Below are 20,598 nucleotides of genomic sequence, written 5' to 3'. Positions count from 1 at the left end.
GAAAAAAAGTATTCTAAGACAATAAACAGAATGAAATCATTATCGCAAAAGGGAATTTTCATGCAAGCGTGATTTTTGAATCTGATTTTATTTTAAGATCGTTAATTATTTGTTACAGGTGAATGTATATTCATTTCCATGCTAATAGAACAAACATTCATATGTAATATTTATAGAAGGCTAAAAAATTAACGTTAATACTTTTTATATGATCCATCATGAATTATTGATGTGGTTTATTTTTTTACATTCATAGGATTTCTACTTGTAACTACCAATATGACAGCCCTAAAAATTGTACTCGGAAAACTCTTATTATCCGATACAATGAACGTTTGTCGCTCGTATAACGCACTGTTTTAAAGTGGATGCTCTTTCTGTAAATTTGTCATCTCCTCTCCATACATTGATAACCTATGTTTTCCTGATAGAAAATATACATAGCGGTGCGGAGACAGTATCCGCTTAAAAAAAGAAAGAAGTTTTGGATAACCATAAACATTAATTATTTTCTTTAAGAAAAATATATTATCGTAAAGATTGGTAAAATTTTAGAGGAGCGTCGACGCGTTAAACGCTTTTTGTAAGGGAAAACATGGCCTTGAAAACAAAAATATATGGTTTATTATATAATTCTCTAATGTCCCTTTATACATGACATTGATAAGCGTATTTTAAAGACGGTTGCAAGGACTCAGCTCCATTGTAACGTAAAACGCTGGCGATGGGTGGCGTTAATAAATGCTGACTTCTTAATAGTTAATAAGATCCCACACCAGCGTTTTACGTCAATTAACTTGCGAATAGAGCTTAGACCTTACTGTACTTGTGGGTGACATTAATAAATTTGCTTTAATAGAACAGCAAATGTTCTTTAAACTTTAAAATACGTTCAATATAAAAAATAAACTACAAAAGTATTAAAAAACGGTAAATTAAAAATAAATATTTAAAAATTAAACCATAAAATGAAATGTGGTATACGTAAAACGTAAATTTTAGCAAATAAATTTTAATGTAATAATAGTACAAGCGCTAATGACAAAATAATTATAGGGTACTTGCAATTTTCCCCCATGAGTAAATAATTCTCAAAAAGTAGAACTTCAACGAAGTATATATTTAAAATTTAGGCGGGCTGTTCTGTCTCTCTTGTACCATTATTACTAAAAAATATACTCTTCGGTTCATACGAAGGTCCGTAGCATGAAGCATATAGGCAGGAGAACGATCGCTATAGAAAATATTGTCCCCGAAATATGGATAAAATAAGTGAGGCGCTGCGATCAATACGTAGTATCAATAAAAGCGGGCTGTTGTGCGCTAATTTCAAATGATATATCAATTTGTACATTATGCTAACAACAACAGCTAACTTCACAGATACTACTTCTTGATGACAGCGCGGCTGGTGGCTTAAAAATGAACTATAAATTCTACAAATTTTTAGGTACAGGTACGCTAATGCTTTAGTACATAGCGATCTTTCTCCTGTTCTATAACCTTCATGGTCCGTAGCATGATTATTGGTTAGAAGAAATAATTTGTTTTTAATAGATTTTTGTCTTAGGGTCGAAAATATGATGATTGTAAATATTAAGAGCATGATTGATCCTGTCCAGCAAAAAATTTTCGGTTAAGAGCGCGTTAACTTCATGCAAGTGCATATAAAAAAATATTTTGTATTTATCAGTTAATTAGCACGCACGATACTTTGAATATATATTACACAGACGTGCCGTGCGTACAAAAATAAACAATAATTCTGTCACACAAAAAGAGCGACGTCTTTATTCTTTTGGGGCCGCATAAAGCAAACGTGCTGTAACCGCTTAATTTCTGCTGAACAGACCCATTGCAAACAAAGGTAGAATAAGTCCCAAAGAGTTTATGTACATAGAGAACGCCAGGGCCCAAAACTGGCAATATGCGAAGCGAGAGAGAAGCCTGCCTGTGAGTTCCTCTGTGTCCTTATCCATTAATACAAAAAATAATTCAAATAAAATTAAGCAGACACAAAATCTCTATGGATTATATTATTATGACAAGGGCACAGGGGAACTCACTGGCAGTCTTCTCTCCCTTTATCATATTGCATCCACTTACAGGCTAGCAGATCTCTCGCGTTCTCTATATGTATTATCTCTATGGTAAGTCCAGTGAACTTAGTAAGAAATATACCGATTAATGGTTAAAAAATGGCGATCATACAGATCTCCATTAACTTCGAATCCAGAATTGATACTTACTTTTATATAAACATATAAAGCGCTTTAGTTAACAATTGCGCTAAATATTTCTGAATTTTTTTATTTTAACGATAGACGTATTTAATTATGAACAATTGTTAGAATCTAATTAATACATACTTTTTGATATTAAATTTTTTAGTTTTTTTGAAATAATAAATATTAACAAATAATGCTATTAAAAAAAAGACAAAATTCAATTATTAAACATTTGCACAAATTATTTTTATAACATTTTTAAACAAAATAAGAACTACATAATAAACTTGAAATAATGTTATTATCATATTGTTAGCATTTTTAAGTGTAATATTTAAATAACAATTAAATTTGTATTTCAGTGCGGCTCGGGAAAATATCAGAGATATTTTTAACAAAAAATATGAGATTTATTGTGGAGGGATAAACATGAACACATATATAAATATATATACAATCTTTCTTACGAGGAAGAAATTGACCTAGTGGAAAAAATATTTGAAGAAAGAAAGAATAAGTCTTAGAAACTCTGACTTTCTCAAGGTTTTTGGACTGTTTAATTCAAAATTATCCAGACTTTCTAAGACTTCTAAGACTTCTTTTTTCAAATATTTTTTCCACCAGGGTGGCTCGTCAAACTAAAGAAATGTTTTTAGGCATTAGCACCTAATGGTTAAATAATATCTGAATGGAAAGGTCAGCAAGTCAAATTTACTATGAAAAATCATGGTTGATAATTATAAAAAATCTATGGTTAAATTATGATTGCATAGAGTTAATTAATAAATGTCACTTAATGCGCACCGCCCATCGCGTTGGTGTGCATTGACTTAGTGTGCGTACGTTATTGCAGAAAAGAGTGTTCGTGTGACATTGGCTTTACCTGAATACAAAATGTATGAGATTGTTTTTTGTAAATTTATTTCATTTTTAAATGTTGTTAATTATTTTCTTAATGGTGATAAAAAGCTCATAAGCAACATTAGGCGCGTTTAGCTTATATCTGTGTAATTCTCAGCCAAGACGTACTTAATTTATTTGCTTTAACAGTATGAATATACTGACCAATCAGTGAAATGAACTGGGGGGTCGTTATTTTATTCGGAAGTGTTCAGTAAAAAATGGCCAAACATAACCAATAACTGTGCAAAACTTAATCTCTCATCATAATTTTCACATCATTACTGAGCTTAAGCATCATGATCTATGGTATAAAGTGTTCTAAAATCTTTGACCTTGACAGTCGCACAGTTTTCATTTAATGATATTAAAAAATTTTGTTTTTTAAGTGTCAATAATAACTGCTTATAGTGTCGTCATTTAATCTTGTGGAGCTCCAAATTATATATAAAAAATTATTGAACATGTATAGAATGTATTTGTTCAATTAATTAACTACCCATAGTATTTAACAACAGAATCCTACAATAATTCAAAAACAGTGATTCTAGCCTATGCCATGGGCGTACTGGAGAGATATTTGGTCCCAACCGTCCTGTCCTGGACTCGGATTTACCATTGATTTAATTGGTTGTATGCGTTTATGCCCCATTTTTGGGCCAAAATCTGATTAAGTCCATGGCCTATGCAGCAATAGAATGATAAATGTAGTTGGGATATAAAAAATGAATAACCAGTGAACATTTATATGCCATGGACATAATATGTAAATTATTATGATTTACCATTTAATAACATATTTTTTTTAAATATGACGATGAACTTATGAATGATTAGGTATTCCATGGTATCCATAGACAAACCCTTAAAGACAGTGCAATATGAATACAATTATTGGAAACAACCGTTCGCTAGCGACACTATTGAGGGTTACATAAATTCAAAATTTTGATGATGTAACTAAGATTTGAATCAGCTATCTGCAGAAAAAGAAGTCGGTGCTATTACAGTTCGGCCATGTAAAGTATACATGGAACAATAAAAAAAGAATATCTTATTAACTTCGAACTAGTTCATGTAACCCTCAAGAGATACGCTAGTGTCGCTCATTTTCATTCCAATAATATGATTGAATCGTCTTGTTAATGGCTGCGTTTGGCGGAAAAAAGCACTAGTAAACGTTTGTAAGCAAAATGGCGATTGTTAAACGGTAAGCGCTGTCAAATATTAAATAGCTATTTTCCTCTAGGACGCTAAGTTAGCTTTAACCGGGGAACCTAACCTAATTTAAATATATGTTTGTAAATTATTCATATTAAAAATTTACCAATAATGAATAATATATTAAATAATATACAAATATACTAATTATATAATTTTACAAACAACTTAAGGAGTATAAAGCTATTATTTAAATAAATGTTTGCAAAATAAATAAGCAAAATGGCGGATTGTGTCAACGCAACTGAAGTTAGCAAACATGTCCTGGCCGAAAACTGTACAGTTTGTTTTTCAGCGCTAGTAAGCGCTTTCAAACGCTTTTTTCTGCCAAACGCAGCCAATGTTTGTCTATGATTGTATCCATAGAATAATATAATGATTGTATCTCTGAATAGGACCACTTCTGCATGTAGCACAAATGATTTTTCATTGGTCTAATTATGATAGTACATATATGTAATTTTATTTAAATTCAGAGCTTTTCCTTAATAACTTGTAACTATAAACGCGAAAATAAATTATTGACGAATGGATTACTCTGTTCAATTTTTTTCTCACGTTACCAAACAGAAATAAGTTTCAGGTTAAAAATGATTTTGCTATAATTCCAGACTTACCGTTGGTGTACTTAAATTACTGTTAATATTAATAAGTTTTCTACAAAATTGTAGCCCACTTGTATTTCGGATATAGCTAAATTGGCTTACTTGTCGATTACTTTATATGGGCGAGCAGGGGCCAGAAGAAATATTTTTATGATTTATTTATTTGCCTGAAAATATTTCTGATCGATTAACGCTTTGAGAATTCAGATAATCCAATCGTAATTATTAAGCCATGAACTTAAATGATTTTAAAGTTATTATTAACTTGTTTTGTAAAAAATTTTGGATATGTTTTAAAGGTAAAAAAATTTGAGATTAATATTAAAACAAAAAAATTATGTAAATCTGTGATATATTTTAATTTTATTGTATATATTAAAAAAATCTATTAAACAAATTAAATACACTTTTTGTAGGTAATAACACTAATGATTGAGTATTAAGTACATTCAAAATATGCTGTTTCCGTTCAAGATCTAATTATGGACACCAAAATGATCTTGACTCGTACGTCAAATTTAATATTTTTATTATAATTATTATTACCAAATGTTCGCAGTATTAAAGATATATTGAAATTGATTTTAATGAATAATCTACTGCAATTCTACAAGAGATAAGATTTTTGTAATTTAAAAGTGTTCATTAGTATATTCGAAATTTGCAAACCCTATTTTTGAAAGTGTTTGAAGTAACAAATACTTAAATTCTGCTTTACCTAAATATTATTGGGTAAAACTAATATTATAAACAAATCCGCGTGAATGAAACTTATCCGTGAACCTAGCCAAAGATAGCACAAATTCTATAGCAGCACTGTCACGGCAACTCCGTCAATTGGCGGTAATAATTCGTACTAATTAAAACAGGAAGTGGACCCATTTTCAGTAGTTCAAATTTAGACTACCAGATTATTTACCATTTATCAATAACTGTAGAAAATGATAATTATTGATTTGTTTTTATTAAAAATGTGCATTTATTGTGCTATATTTTTTCAAACATTGAAAAAATCGAATTTCTTGTAATTCAAGTGGATTGAATTCGTGGTAAATCTTTTTAATATGTCTGTTATAAATATTTTAATCACTTACTAAAAAAGTGCAGTCAAAATAATTCAACCATTATGAGGGGATCTATTACACAATTCTTTCTTGTTCGTTATCTTCACAGTTTGGATCGAAACGGTGTGAAATTTCATAATAAATTTCAAGGTTTTGAGAAACCGTAGACATTTGCAAGAATAAAAAGTTCCCCTTAGGTGTAATACAGCATCCCATAATATTTTACGCAAATATTAGATACTAAATTTAATAAAAGAAAATAATTTAAAAAAAAATCATTATTGTAGTCAACGATATTTACAACAAAATAATTGTCTTTTGAAATGGTTACAACAGAATTTATAATTTAATGAAGTATTAACACCTTTCAGAAGAAAAATTGTGAATTTAAATGCTAATAAATAAAACTTGATAAATTTTACATCGATAGACTATATTTTGCCGAACCATAGTGCAAACAATTTAGTTAATTCTAGATTTCCGAGTTAAATGTATATGCCTTGGAAAGAAACGAATGTTCAGTGATTAAGTTGGCATGTATAACAGAAGTTGTATGTTTTAAATTCAGCTTAAATTTTTCGAACTCTTACACATCTTGTCTGATATAACCGAATGGAGAATTATGAAAAGTTGCATCTAGTAAATGGCCCGTTATTTATTATATTGCTATTAGCAATGCCGAAATATAATCTGCTCTTTGATGGTCTAATTATGAACTCGTGAAAAGGATGTTCCAATATCTTGGAACATAATTATAATCATGCTAGTCTACCCGTGAGGAATTCCGCAGTTTGGTACCCGTGGCTAAAAACAGGCTAACGAAATATCAAATAATACATAAATGATACAAACTATCTACAGTATTTTACTTTCTTTTTATTGTGTATAGGCAATTTTATTACAGATATTTTAGAATTTTATATCGGCTAGAGAAATAATAAATAAGATAAGAAAGTAAATACCGAGATCCTTTCCTCCTTTGCCTTCGAAGAGAGAAGAAACAGAATTAATATATAATTTAAAAAATTAATTTCTGTTCAAGCTGCTACAGTGACGGATAGCCGATAACTGGGAAGTTAACAGAATTGTTTGAATAAACAAAAGGGTTTGATAAAACATACAATAACGTCATCAGCAATCGAAATATTAGATTTAATTTAATCAAGAAAATATTATTTACTGCTACTTTGCATATTGGATTATATAATTTATCGATCTTTTCGAAAGCAAATTTACGATGTCAACAAAATTTTAAAACAAACAAAAACATAAGAAAAATTGAGAGTTTATATATTAGTGATTTCTTATTGAATAAACGCTTAAAACATTTCGATTCTGGCGCAATATGTGATAATCATGTATTTGTTAAATTGAATATATTTTTTAAAGAAAATTAAACGTCGAAATATTAAGATACATTTTAAAAATTTCTTAAAAATATTAAAATGTTTAAAATTCCTTCCAAAATAACTTATCCTTCCTGGAGGTGTTAATTTATACACACATTGACATGTTATATTAATTAAAATCAATTCTCATGATGTAGTGTTCGTTGAGGAAATATTTAAAACATTTTCAATAAACAATCATTGAATATTGAAGCCAATTTTTTGAAAAAATTCAACAAAAAGAAACTTTTTTGTATTTTAATACTATTGTATGAAATTTTCTAATATATTGTTATAATCAATAGCTGTTTTAAGATTAATTGTATAAAATATATTAAAAATTCATTAAATGATTAAATCGATTCAACACATTATTATTTATTCAATATTATCAGTCTATAATTAAGGTAAGTGTACATTATTACGGGTTAGTACATTATTCCGCGAGTTTTTTATTTTGATCAAAAAGTAAGAAACACTAAATAAATTTTTAATTAAAAAAAATAACAGAGCCTCTAGCACTAAAATATGAACAAAAAAAATCGTCTTTTGAACAAATCAAATCACACTTAAATACTCATATTGATCGAAAAACTGAGCGATTGGTAAACATCTGGTTTTATTACAAATATGTTGTGTGTATACGTAAGGTGACAGTGTTGGATTGTTAAGCGTTTTTTGGATAGCTAATAAGTTTATCACTTTTGAATATGTAAAAATATTGATTAGAATGAATAAATGAATCGTTTTAAAGCTTTTTCAAATTATTTTAATTAATTATTTTCTTTAAATTTTGATTCCCGGAATTATGTTCTTAAATCAGTGATAGTGAACCATATTACGGGAGTCTACCGTAATTAGGGAAAATAAGAAGTAATTATTTTTAACTCTCATTTAAAATTGGTTATAATTATTAAAATATTTTTTTTCTGATTGAAGCAGTAGATACCAGCTCCGTATAGTTAGCAGATAAAATTGTTATTTTTCACTCAAACTATTTCCATTCATTTGGGAATCGTTTGGGAGGATTTGGGAATATAATTTTATAATTTGGGAATTATTAGTTTTCCTGTAATTAATGATTCTTTTTTCAGCGTATATTTAGCAGGTAGGAAATTAAATCCACTTAATTTTTATGTTATTCGAAAGGAAATCATTTGGGAATTACGATAAACACGGTTTCAGAGTTTGGGAATGTATAATTAATTAATTACACCTATTTTTTAGTTGATTGATAGGTTATGTTAATTAACCGTACATTAATTGTTATATAGCAGTATGGCGCCAATATTCAAATATTACTGAATAATTTATTTTATAATTTATGTAAATGTTAAGTTTTATTTTGCCTTAAAACTGTTCTTATTCAATTGGAAATCGTTTGGGAAGATTTAGAAATATAATTTTATTATTTAGGACTGATTAGTTTTCATGTAATTAATTAGTTTTTCAAAGCGTATACTTAGAAAATAAAAAATTAAATTTTCACCATTTTTACGTTATTTGATAATAATTTACATGGAGACTGATCTAATTAATTTGGGAATCATATTAATCACGGTTTCATCATTTGGGAAAGTATAATTAATTTATTAATTACATTTATTTTTTAGTTGATTTTTTATGGTTATATGAATGGCGGCAATATTCAAATGCTACTTCATTGACAATAATTTTGTTTTTTTAATTTATGTAAATGTTAAGCTTTATTTTTCATTAAAACTATTCTTATTCAATTGGGAATCGTTTGGGAAGATTTAGGAATATAATTTTATTATTTAGGACTGATTAGTTTTCATGTAATTAATTAGTTTTTCAAAGCGTATACTTAGAAGGTAAAAAATTAAATTTTCACCATTTTTACGTTATTTGATAATAATTTACATGGACACTAATCTAATTAATTTGGGAATCATATTAATCACGGTTTCATCATTTGGGAAAGTATAATAAATTTATTAATTACATTTATTTTTTAGTTGATTTTTTTGTGGTTATATTAATAGCGGCAATATTCAAATGTTACTTCTTTGACAATAATTTTGTTTTTTTAATTTATGTAAATGTTAAGCTTTATTTTTCATTAAAACTATTCTTATTCAATTGGGAATCGTTTGGGAAGATTTAGGAATATAATTTTATTATTTAGGACTGATTAGTTTTCATTTAATTAATTAGTTCTTCAAAGCGTATACTCAGAAGGTAAAAAATTAAATTTTCACCATTTTTACGTTATTTGATAATAATTTATATAAATTAAAAAAACAAAATTATTGTCAAAGAAGTAACATTTGAATATTGCCGCTATTAATATAACCACAAAAAAATCAACTAAAAAATAAATGTAATTAATAAATTAATTATACTTTCCCAAATGATGAAACCGTGATTAATGTGATTCCCAAATTAATTAGATTAGTGTCCATCTAAATTATTATCAAATAACGTAAAAATGGAGAAAATTTAATTTTTTACCTTCTAAGTATACGCTTTGAAGAACTAATTAATTAAATGAAAACTAATCAGTCCTAAATAATAAAATTATATTCCGAAATCTTCCCAAACGATTTCCAATTGAATAAGAACAGTTTTAAGGCAAAATAAAACCTAACATTTACATAAATTATAAAATAAATTATTCAGTAATATTTGAATATTGGCGCCATACTGCTATATAACAATTAATGTACGGTTAATTAACATAACCTATCAATCAACTAAAAATAGGTGTAATTAATTAATTATACATTCCCAAACTCTGAAACCGTGTTTATCGTAATTCCCAAACGATTTCCTTTCGAATAACATAAAAATTAAGTGGATTTAATTTCCTACCTGCTAACTATACGCTGAAAAAAGAATCATTAATTACAGGAAAACTAATAATTCCCAAATTCTAAAATTATATTCCCAAATCCTCCCAAACGATTCCCAAATGAATGGAAATAGTTTGAGTGGAAAATAACAATTTTACCTGCTAACTATACGGAGCTGTAGATACCGTAGATTTTTGTGAGGTAATTACGGGATATGTTTGTTTTTTTTTTTAATTTGGCATAATTTATGCTAAAATACTTGCTTTTTATGATAAGTATATAATGTGTTTTTAACTCCCGGAATAATGAGCAGAGTTTTTACTTACGTATACAATTCCGGGAGTATCACATTGTAAAGGAGAAAATCGAAACTTGATTTTATTAATATAAATAATAATGATAATGATAATATTTATAATACCAGTGATTTATTGTCATTAGTATTCCGCAATATGTTATGATTTTTTTTAAAAATTAATTAAAAATTAAAAATTTTTATTTTTCAATCAATTTTTACTCAATAATCTTAATTACATTAAACAGAACAATTTTTTAATTTACCTTTGTTAAGTGTGTATCCCGGAATTATGTACTTTCATTCCCGGAATCAGGTTCAAAGCCAAATTTTATCACGGAATTAGAGACAAATTCAAAGTCCAGAAAATTAACGTTTAATACTATAAATTAAAGACTTTGGGGTGAAAAAATGGTCAAAACTAATTCTCAATAAATCATTTTATACGACAAACCAATTTTTATAGTGGAAATATTTATATTTATTTCAATAATCAGCTTCAAAGTGCATTATGCCTAAACATCCCGTAATATGGTACATTTACCTTAATTCATTTTCAAAGAATCCCGTACATTCAACATTGTCTTTGACTTATTTGGTGAAAATTTTTTGAAACTTCTGATGCAGGACCATATCGCCCTGATCAAAAGCCTAAATGGGCGCAACCCCCTAAAACTATTCATTTCAGAGTTACAGACCTTAAAATAGTCGAAAACCTATTTTCGTATTTCTAAAATATCGATTATATTTTATAAATATGCGTCTATTTTCGTACAGCGACCAAATAATTTTAAATTATTAATTAAAAAAATTTATCTCTACTTAAAAATAGTAATTGAAAATATTTTGTTCACTTGACATTAGCATAAAAATGTCGAGCGATCTCACCCACATGTTATAAGGTCTTTGGTTCTACAAAAAACAACTTACAAACATAGGAACGCAGCCCATATAGCAATATATAAAATTGGCAGTGTCGAACGCACATATTTTACCAACCGAGAACTGTCACTAGGATAAATTTTTGACATATCTGTGTTGACATTTGAAAACGAAAAAAGTGTAAATAAATAATCAATGCAGTTTTCTGAAGTATATCAAATTAAAAATGCCGGTAGAAAATTTTTGTCGACTTTGTGCTGTTCAATTTCCATTATCTTCATTAAAAAACGTTGAAGAATTACAAAATGATCATTTAGATTCACTTATATTAAAATATTTACAAATCAAAATAAACGATAATAGTGAATTTCCAACTACAGCATGTAAACCTTGTTGTAAAACAGTATTAAATTTTCATAAATTTCTTCTTGAAGTAAAACATGCACAAGACAAATTGCGAGATATAATTAGAAATTATGATTCAAGTATAAAATTAGAGAATAATGAACATAACAGTATAGATTCAGTTAAAACAGAAGTTGATGATTCAAATCTTATCAGCAAGAATTATAAATGTATGAATGATACTGAGGTTGATTTAAAAGTTAAAAATGAATTAGATTTGGGTACGCGAAGCAGACTACAAATAAGCTTAGAATATTTTTGTGGAATCTATGTTTCTTGTTTCAGAGAGTGATTGCGATAACAATGATACATTTTTTAATGAATTGAACGATGAGGATCATGATTCTAGCTCGTCAGAAGTTATAAACAAAAAATCAGGTATTAACTATCTTATAGCCTACTGCATATCTCTTTCGAATTTTAAAGTAGATAAATTTTCACTCAGATTTTAGTGTGTCCGCTTTTTACCGTTATTTGGTCCAAGATCGTACATAATTTCGGACGATATTACAGCAAATATTCGACAAAATCAAATGAATCCAATAATTTTGTTTTTTTGGTCAAAATCATATACCAAAATTTATCAAATTTCGAAAGTTATTTGTGAATTTTTCGTTTTAATTACGAAAATTGTATTCATTTTCCGGGATATCGTCTAAAATTCTTTACGAACAGTGATTTCTCAGATCGACATAAGGCAACTTCTTAGATTAATCGTAGCTTGATTGCTCTATTGTGACCAGATTCTGATTACAGTATCTCTATTTTTCCCAAAGAATTTGTGCTAAGTCGATGTTAGTATTGAGTCCATATATAACATGCTTTAAAAGTGCTTATCCCTGTTTTTTTATTTTCAGATAATATAAATTCTAAATCAGAAAAAACTGCAAATGATAAAGCTGGTAACGAAACAAAGGCATCGAACAAATACAATAAAAATGCATTAGTTACAAAACAAATATTGCGAAAAATACCCTGGCAATGTTATAAATGTAATATACGATTAAGAAGCGCACAGCGTTTACAAGATCATTTTCAAGTTACGCATAGTTCAAAAATTGTTGAATATGTGTGTATTGAATGTAATGCAGTTTTTAAAAAATTACATGAATTTAAAAGTCATTATTACAGCCATGATATTATTAAGAAAACTAGATCGTATGAATTTAATTTCTCATGTGAAATATGCGGCAAACAATTTTATCATTTATCGAATTATCGTGTTCATCGTAATTCCCATTTAGGTTTGTATTACATCTAATCTAGGAACGTAAAATCGTTAGGCTTGGAAACACTGGCATAAAATTTAAATTCATTTGTTTCAAGTTTGACGATCCTTAATAGATCGAATTACATAATAATGAAAAGATTATGAAGACCACACCGCTGGTCTTTGAGGCGTAACCCGAGGTTGATTAAAAGAATTTGAAACAAGTTTAATTTTATTTGTTAAAGGTCAATTATTTTATAACCAGCTACTTTTGACCTGTCTATTACGAAAGCTATACTTTTTCGTCGATTCCAAAATATCCGTAAAACGTATCTTTCGTCTTTGCGGCGCGTGGTATGGCTTTATAGTGGCTATTTGGAACCGCCGATAAAGTATGGCTTGGTGGTTTTTGTAGATGGCAATTTAAAAATGACGAATGTTAAAAAAACTAGCCTGTTATAAATAAAATGACTCTAATAACAAGTTTTCTTAACCAAAATTTATTTGGTTGGTCTATGTAAAGAGTGTTTGAACAAGAGCTTTGATCATAATTCACTAGCTTTAGATTACCCAATTGTAGAATTTCAAATGACGGATATATATAGTAGGTCGATGGCCGCCACGCAGATTTAAATAGAAAATTGGAAAAACTCTAGAATGTTTCAGAATATTCGAAACATTTTTTTTTTTAATACTTTCTTTGAATTGTTGAAAATACTCGAAGTTGATTTTTTTTTAACCAGCAAACTTCTCCTAACATCGACTCGTAGATACTAACTGTGTACATATCTTCTATATCTTTCTATTTTATTATTAATGTGAGTTTTCACACAATGATTTCAGCATTTGTTATATATATTTGTTATATATGTTATATATATTGTATGTTATAGCCTATATTTTTAAATAAATAACATAATTATATAAAAATATAGGCAATATTATTAAATAAATGATAAAGTCACTGTGTGAAAACTCATATTAATAATATAATGAAAATATTTAGAATTAATAAATATTTCCACTTGGAGAATGAATAGGGAATTAAACAAATGTATAAAATAACATTTCAGAATAGCTTCTACTTTTATTTGTAAAATACTTGTAAGTGACTTGTAAGTCGAAGTATTTTTGGTCAAAAAATCTATTTAATATGCGTAAATGTGAGACTTCGAAATGATCATGAAAGGTCCTTTAAAATTTTAAATAGAAGCACTCATTTTTATTGCCCATTTTTTTTAGAAGATATAGAAAAAACCTTTTTTGTTTGTAACTTTTATTTTTGTAAACTGATTAGATTTGCCAGAAACTGTAAAAGCAAAATTATACCTACAAAGTTGCGGGACAGCTGAATATTTTATTAGGTAAATTGTTTTTCAAAAATAAATTTTTCATGAAAGCTCTTGTTCAAATAAAAGAAAATTTGATTATTCTATCTATGCTTTTTAATAATTTCCAAATCATTTAGGTTTAAAACGTTTTGAATGCGAAATTTGTGGAAGAAATTTTGCAAAAAAACAGTATAAAGAAATGCATAAACTAACAGTTTGCTTAAAATCTATAGACCCCAATAAAAATAATTCGCATAGTGATGAAAGGGCAACTATCAATGAAGGTAAGTGAAAACATTTATCGTGTTATTGGATGATGGATGTCGGACGCAGTCACAATAATTCAAAATGAGTTACTGCGTTTGTTTGCCATATCCATTCCTGGAAGGAAATTTCATTTGAAATAGTCGTCATTCGATAATATGACAAAAACATTGGGACCTTTTGATTTCTCACATTCATACAAAATATACACGATGGTCCATTTTAATCTATTTTGGCTAATATCTCGTTTTGTAGCTAACCAATCAATTTGCAGAGTTTGATAGGGGGACATTATGTGCTGACATTAGATTGGACCTAGTTCTTCGGGTTGCTTTAATAGCCTCATAAAAGAACCAACATTTTTCATCTAAACTATTCTTTCGAAAATCATCAACTTTCAGAGGAAATGTGACTTAAAAATATGTCATTATTGTGCATTTAATGGAAAGAAAACACGCGAACTAGGGAAAAATTAAAAAAATGTTTTAAACAAAAATTGTTTTTTTATGAAGATCAACTTTCTAATTTAAAGTGTTATTCTATCTCTTACCGTTTAGAATCTATTTTGGCTATTAAAGCAACCCGAAGAACTAGATATAATCTGATGTGAGAACATGATCGAACTCTACAATTTTTGTTTAAGTTATTTTTGATAGATTTAAGTTATTTTTGATTGACAAAACGAGTTATTAGCCATTATAGATTAAAAAAATCCACTCTGTATACGATGTCCACTTTATACATACTTCACATGCGCTGATTTTAACACGCAATGGTAAAAAAACAAAGTAGATCAGCACTCAGTTTTAAAAACTTAATTCGATTTTTAGAAAAGGAATCGAAATCCCAAGATGGTGAAGAATTATCAGAAAACAATATGGACGATGATTTAAAATGGAAATGTGATAAATGTGATAAAAGTTTTGCACGTGCATATAATTTACAAAGGCATAATAGAAATGTTCATGGTATTACAAATAATAAACAACATATTTGTACTGTATGTGATGAAATATTTGAAAATAATGATAAATATGATGAACATTTAAAAATTGTACATAATTTAATAACTGGCACAAAAACTGGTTCTGTTTATAAATGTAATAAATGTTCAAAACAGTTTAATTATAAATATGCTTATTTAGCACATGCGTTAATTCATACTGGTAAGTACTTATACAGGCATTATTGAGTCATTGTCGCGACCAAACAGTACATTATTCTACAGTGAATCAATCTTATATCAATATTCGTTTTCTATATCAACGAAATAGGTTGATATAGAAAATTAAATTGTTTAATTTTCACATTATTTATGAAAATTAAACAAATTTTTATAATAAAATAAGCATAAAATAATTAAAAATTGAAAAAACTAAACTATATAGATAAATGTTACGTGGCCATTGTGGCCGGGTGTAACTTTCTTCTACCGTAGCCGCAGCGACACTAAATAGAACAGCTAATATGTTCGTAAAACTATGAAAAGAGCTATAAAATTCATCAATAAACAATAAAAAACAAAAAAAACGTTGTATATATAAATGTTACGTGGTCATTGGGTCGGGTATAATTTACCCGCACGCAGACTTGCAAAATAGAATAGCTTACACGCTCAAAGACATCAGTGACTACAGTTACTGTGAGTGGCATATAACGAGCGTCTTTTGTTTTAAAATTATTACGGTTTTAAAAGCCGTTGGGTATTAGATACTCTGGCAACAATGACGCCGGAGTAATCATACAATTTTTTATCATGAGCTGATTCTTTCCCGCTTCTCTAGACACTGGCGGATTTAGGTTCGATTCCGCTCTAGGCAGCCCCATCCGATTGCTCTATGTGGAAGTGATTATTGAAACTAAACATCTAATTTCTAAAATATTAAGTAATTTCTAATGAATCTTTGGCAAAGTGAGAGAAAAAATAGTAAAATTTAATCTCACAATTGATGAAACACTTAACTAATTTCGCCTTTTAAGGGACCGGAAAAAATGATTTAGACAGTTTTATTTCTGTAGATTTAATATAAAATATTTCTATTATGAAATATTTATTCTTTATTTCCTGCCTTTTGAGCTATTACGTAGCTACGTAGCTCATATATCTGACCTATTACATAAAAAAATAAAAATACCACATCTCGATAAGTTCGAAGCGAGTAGCTTTTGGTAGAGTTTTGCACATTTACGATTTTTCTCTTTGTATGAACTTTTTTGTGTACATGTTGTTCTTTGTTCTGTATCTTTTTGTCTACCCACAGGCACAACTTTAAGGCTTTATAAGTTTCAGGTTAAAAGTCGCTACCACCATAGAATTTTAGTCAAAGTAAAACCTTATTATGTCACACTCACGAAGTATAGATACAAGGAGTCCGAATGTAATGTTGAACGAATGGTCTCAATTTAAGGGACAGATAATTATAGCGTCGGTATCAGTTGCAGAAAAGAGTACTATTATCTGGGTTTATTAATGTGTGCAAGTATCGGTACGTCCTGAATTCTTGCGCAGCCAGTGGCAGAAAAGAGAACTATGATCTGGGTTTATTATTGTGTACATTAATACCCAGGAAAAAAGTCTATACCGTTCGGACTCCTTGTATTTATATTTCGTGTTCACATCAATAGTTTGCTTTGAAGTACTATACCTAGTTTAGCTTGTCCCTTTTTTATTTGTATTACAGGTGTAAAACGTTTCCCTTGCAAAGAATGTGGAAGGAAATTTCATTTGAAACAACATTTGACTGCACATTTAATTACACATTTAGAATCGAAAAATGAGTACGAAGTTAAATGTGATCAATGTGGAAAAATGTAAAGTATTTATAGAAATTGATATTTTATTACACGAGAGTTTTTACTAATTAACTTTATTGTTTCAGTTGTAAAAATCAATATTTATTAGATAAACATTTAAGAACACATCAATCTATTGATGAAAAATGTAAACATCAATGTGATATTTGTAAACGCACATTTTCTTACCTCAAAAGTTTAATCACTCATCAAAATCAAGGTCATGAGAGTAAGTTTCTTTAAGGGTATTACACGCGTTTTTGAAAAGTGTCTCAATTAGATTCTAGTGCTAATAAATCACTGACAAAGAAGCAAAAAATTTATTCAATCGATAAGTGCCATAAAAATGCATTTTAATTTGCTCGCGTAATTTGGCGAAGATGCCCGAATAATGATAATTAGCTGCTCTGTGGTTATGACGTCAGTTGGCTGTGTAAATAAAGGCGCTAATATTTTGAATGATAATTATTTATAATTTAGACTTTTTAGTTTACACAGAAACTGAATTATTTTATTAACTAAAACTAACATTTTCCGATTGCTTTTTGCCTAAGCTATCTCAATAATATATTTTTAGACTTTTTCTCATATAGAGTAAAATACCCTAATTTTGATTTACATTTTTGGGTTTAAACTAAATTTTGATTCATTGACATTATTCATTGTTAATTCCGAAAACACTTACTGATAGCAGTCGTCATTTTTGACATATCAAATTAATGAAATTACAGTTTATAAAATTATTTTGCCATTTAAGATAAAATTGTTTAAATTGCAGACGTAGAATATATTTGTGACCAATGCGGAAAAGTATTTAAAACGAAATACCGATTATCGGAACATTTAAATACTCATGATGATGCAGTCATATTTAGTTGCGATGAATGTCCGAAAGGGTTTGTATATTTTTGAATATTTAGATAATTTTAGAGAGTTAGTAAGAAAGAACTATTCTTATGGAGACATTTGGATACAACTAATGCGAGTTATTAGTGGCGTGACATTGACATCGAATTGTATTTTGTAATTTTTAGATTTAAAAGTGCGTATATACTTAAAATACATAAATTAACACACTCTGGTGTAAGATCGTATGGCTGTGAGGTGTGTGGTAAACAATTTCGTCGTCAAGGAGAATTAACTCGACATTCATCGATCCACACTGGCAAACTACCACATGAATGTAGTTATTGTAAAAAACAATTTCGTGAAAAATATTATTTAAAGGTAATTTTTATATATAAACATTCACGCTCATTCCAAAAATATAATAAGTATAACACCCAATACTATAAAGTGCAGTTTTGCGCCGATAATTATTAAATTTGCTATCTCCTATTTTTTTCAGGTACATTTACGTCAACATACTGGCGAACGTCCATACTCGTGTACAATATGTAATCATTATTTCGCAAATGATGGTAACTTTGCCAAGCATATAAAACGTAAACATGGTGTACAAAATGTTTCAATTGCAAATAAACGTCAGTACCCATTTGATGAATAGAAGTATCGGTATCGTAGATATTGAAATAATTTAAAATTTTGTATTGCCATTTTATTATAATAATTATTTTTATGAATAAAACGTTTCCTCGATTAAAATGCGAACACTTATTTATTATTTAGAAATTTGACGTCATCATTCTCAGGTTATTTTCAGTATATAAACTAGTGTTAACTATTTTTTTTATGAAACTTAATTTTTACATTTATTTCAAATTTTACTTTTGTACTTGATCTAAATCAAAGTCCCTCATACATGATACATTTAATTGCTTTTGCTATCTCAACACATTATACTTCTTAACATATAAGAGTGAAACTGTACATTTCAGTGGAAAACGCACATTGCGTATTTTCATTTGAACAAACAAAAAGAAGCGAAAAAATAACACAGAAGCCGGAATTCGAACCCGGGTTCTATAGATATTTGGTATAGGATACCTAGAGAACCTAGATCGGATATATAGAGGACCCGAGTTCGAGTCTCTGCTTCTGTGCAATTTTTTCGTTTCCTTTTATTTGTTAAAAAAAAAGTAGTGTTAAATGTTTATCATAACTTGATTTGTTTTTATTTAATATTCAATGTTTTCATTTCAGGAATAGGTAAGTATATTCAATATCTTATGTTTCTTTCTAAACATAAGAAGGATAATGACTTTAACGACCGATTCTCTGATTTCTGAAGTTCTAAAATAAAAAACATTTGCGCTCCAATTTAAAAAAATTTCAAAATGATTTTAGTACCTTTTGCGTGTGTTTTGAAGTTAAATCTTGCATACTTATCAGTATATTAACCATTGATTTCAGAACACCCAAATTTTTGTAATTTTGTGTTCGAATTTATAGAAAAAAATTTGCATTCTAATCGGCTACGATATTATTTTTCGCTATTTTTAAAAATTTATTGCCTTAAATTAAGAATTGAATTGTGGAAACAAGCTACTTGTTTTTTGCTTTAAACTAATTTGAGCAGATAATGAGTTGTAATTATGAATCCAAGGAACTACTAATTCATCTCTAGAAATAGAATAGAATTATTCATCTGTTAAAAAGTATCTGATAACTTTTTATTAAAAATTACCTAAGCAAAATTCTAATCGGCTAATGTTTTAAATTGGGCCTTATTAAAGTTTTCAGTTAAGTTTCACTCCGATTTCTTTTTATATATTATGATTTTGATTTGAGACTACAATTAGATGAAGTCATTGAAGACATAGGACCCTTTAATTTCAAATTTAATTTTGTACACTTTTGGGAACTGGGGATATTACTTACCAATTTATTTGATTAATTCGGATTTTGAAATTTCTTTCTTTTTTTTTTTTTTTTTTTTTTTACAAAAATGGAAAGATCATTTATAAGTTTTATAACAAAACTGTTTTTATTTTTTCATGATAATTTTAAAGTTATAGACAGTTTTAAAAGAACTTTTCAAAATAGAAACGAAAACGCCTTTTAGAGAAACAAAAAGATCTTCGAGAAAAAAATGTTCGTAAAAGATCGTGTAAGGTCATAATGTTAATTAATTATAATTGTATTCTGTGTTCAACTATCCAATTAACATTGTTACGTCAAAACGATGTTTTACGAAAATTTTTTTTGTCGGGCGTTTTCGTTCCCTTTTGAGAAGCTCTTTTAAAACTGTCTAGAACTTTAAAATTATCATGGAAATATAAAAACAGTTTTGTTA

General features: G+C 28.2%; 1 protein-coding gene across 1 annotated transcript; it reads left to right on the top strand.

Annotated features, from left to right (window-relative positions):
• Positions 1–11,938: 11,938 nt before the first annotated feature.
• Positions 11,939–18,950, top strand: LOC123293706 (zinc finger protein 883-like). The gene is made up of 10 exons (XM_044874608.1): positions 11,939–12,025; positions 12,090–12,182; positions 12,662–13,048; positions 14,483–14,629; positions 15,440–15,775; positions 17,291–17,420; positions 17,489–17,631; positions 18,181–18,298; positions 18,437–18,629; positions 18,751–18,950. The coding sequence occupies exons 1-10, from the start codon at positions 11,977–11,979 to the stop codon at positions 18,907–18,909; spliced, it is 1,755 nt and encodes a 584-aa protein (XP_044730543.1). The 5' UTR covers positions 11,939–11,976; the 3' UTR covers positions 18,910–18,950.
• The last annotated feature ends 1,648 nt before the right edge of the window (positions 18,951–20,598 follow it).

The sequence above is a fragment of the Chrysoperla carnea genome, chromosome 2 (genome assembly GCF_905475395.1).
Source record: "Chrysoperla carnea chromosome 2, inChrCarn1.1, whole genome shotgun sequence".
Taxonomy (NCBI): domain Eukaryota; kingdom Metazoa; phylum Arthropoda; class Insecta; order Neuroptera; family Chrysopidae; genus Chrysoperla; species Chrysoperla carnea.
This window is presented reverse-complemented; position numbering and strand designations above follow the sequence as displayed.

Bases quoted from the DNA above. Each gene is read 5' to 3' on its own strand.
- LOC123293706 (XM_044874608.1), top strand. From the start codon at position 11,977: ATGAATGATACTGAGGTTGATTTAAAAGTTAAAAATGAATTAGATTTG. The intron at 12,183-12,661 runs GTATTAACTATC...TTTTATTTTCAG, and splicing joins AGTTATAAACAAAAAATCAG to ATAATATAAATTCTAAATCA. The intron at 17,632-18,180 runs GTAAGTTTCTTT...TTTAAATTGCAG, and splicing joins TCAAAATCAAGGTCATGAGA to ACGTAGAATATATTTGTGAC.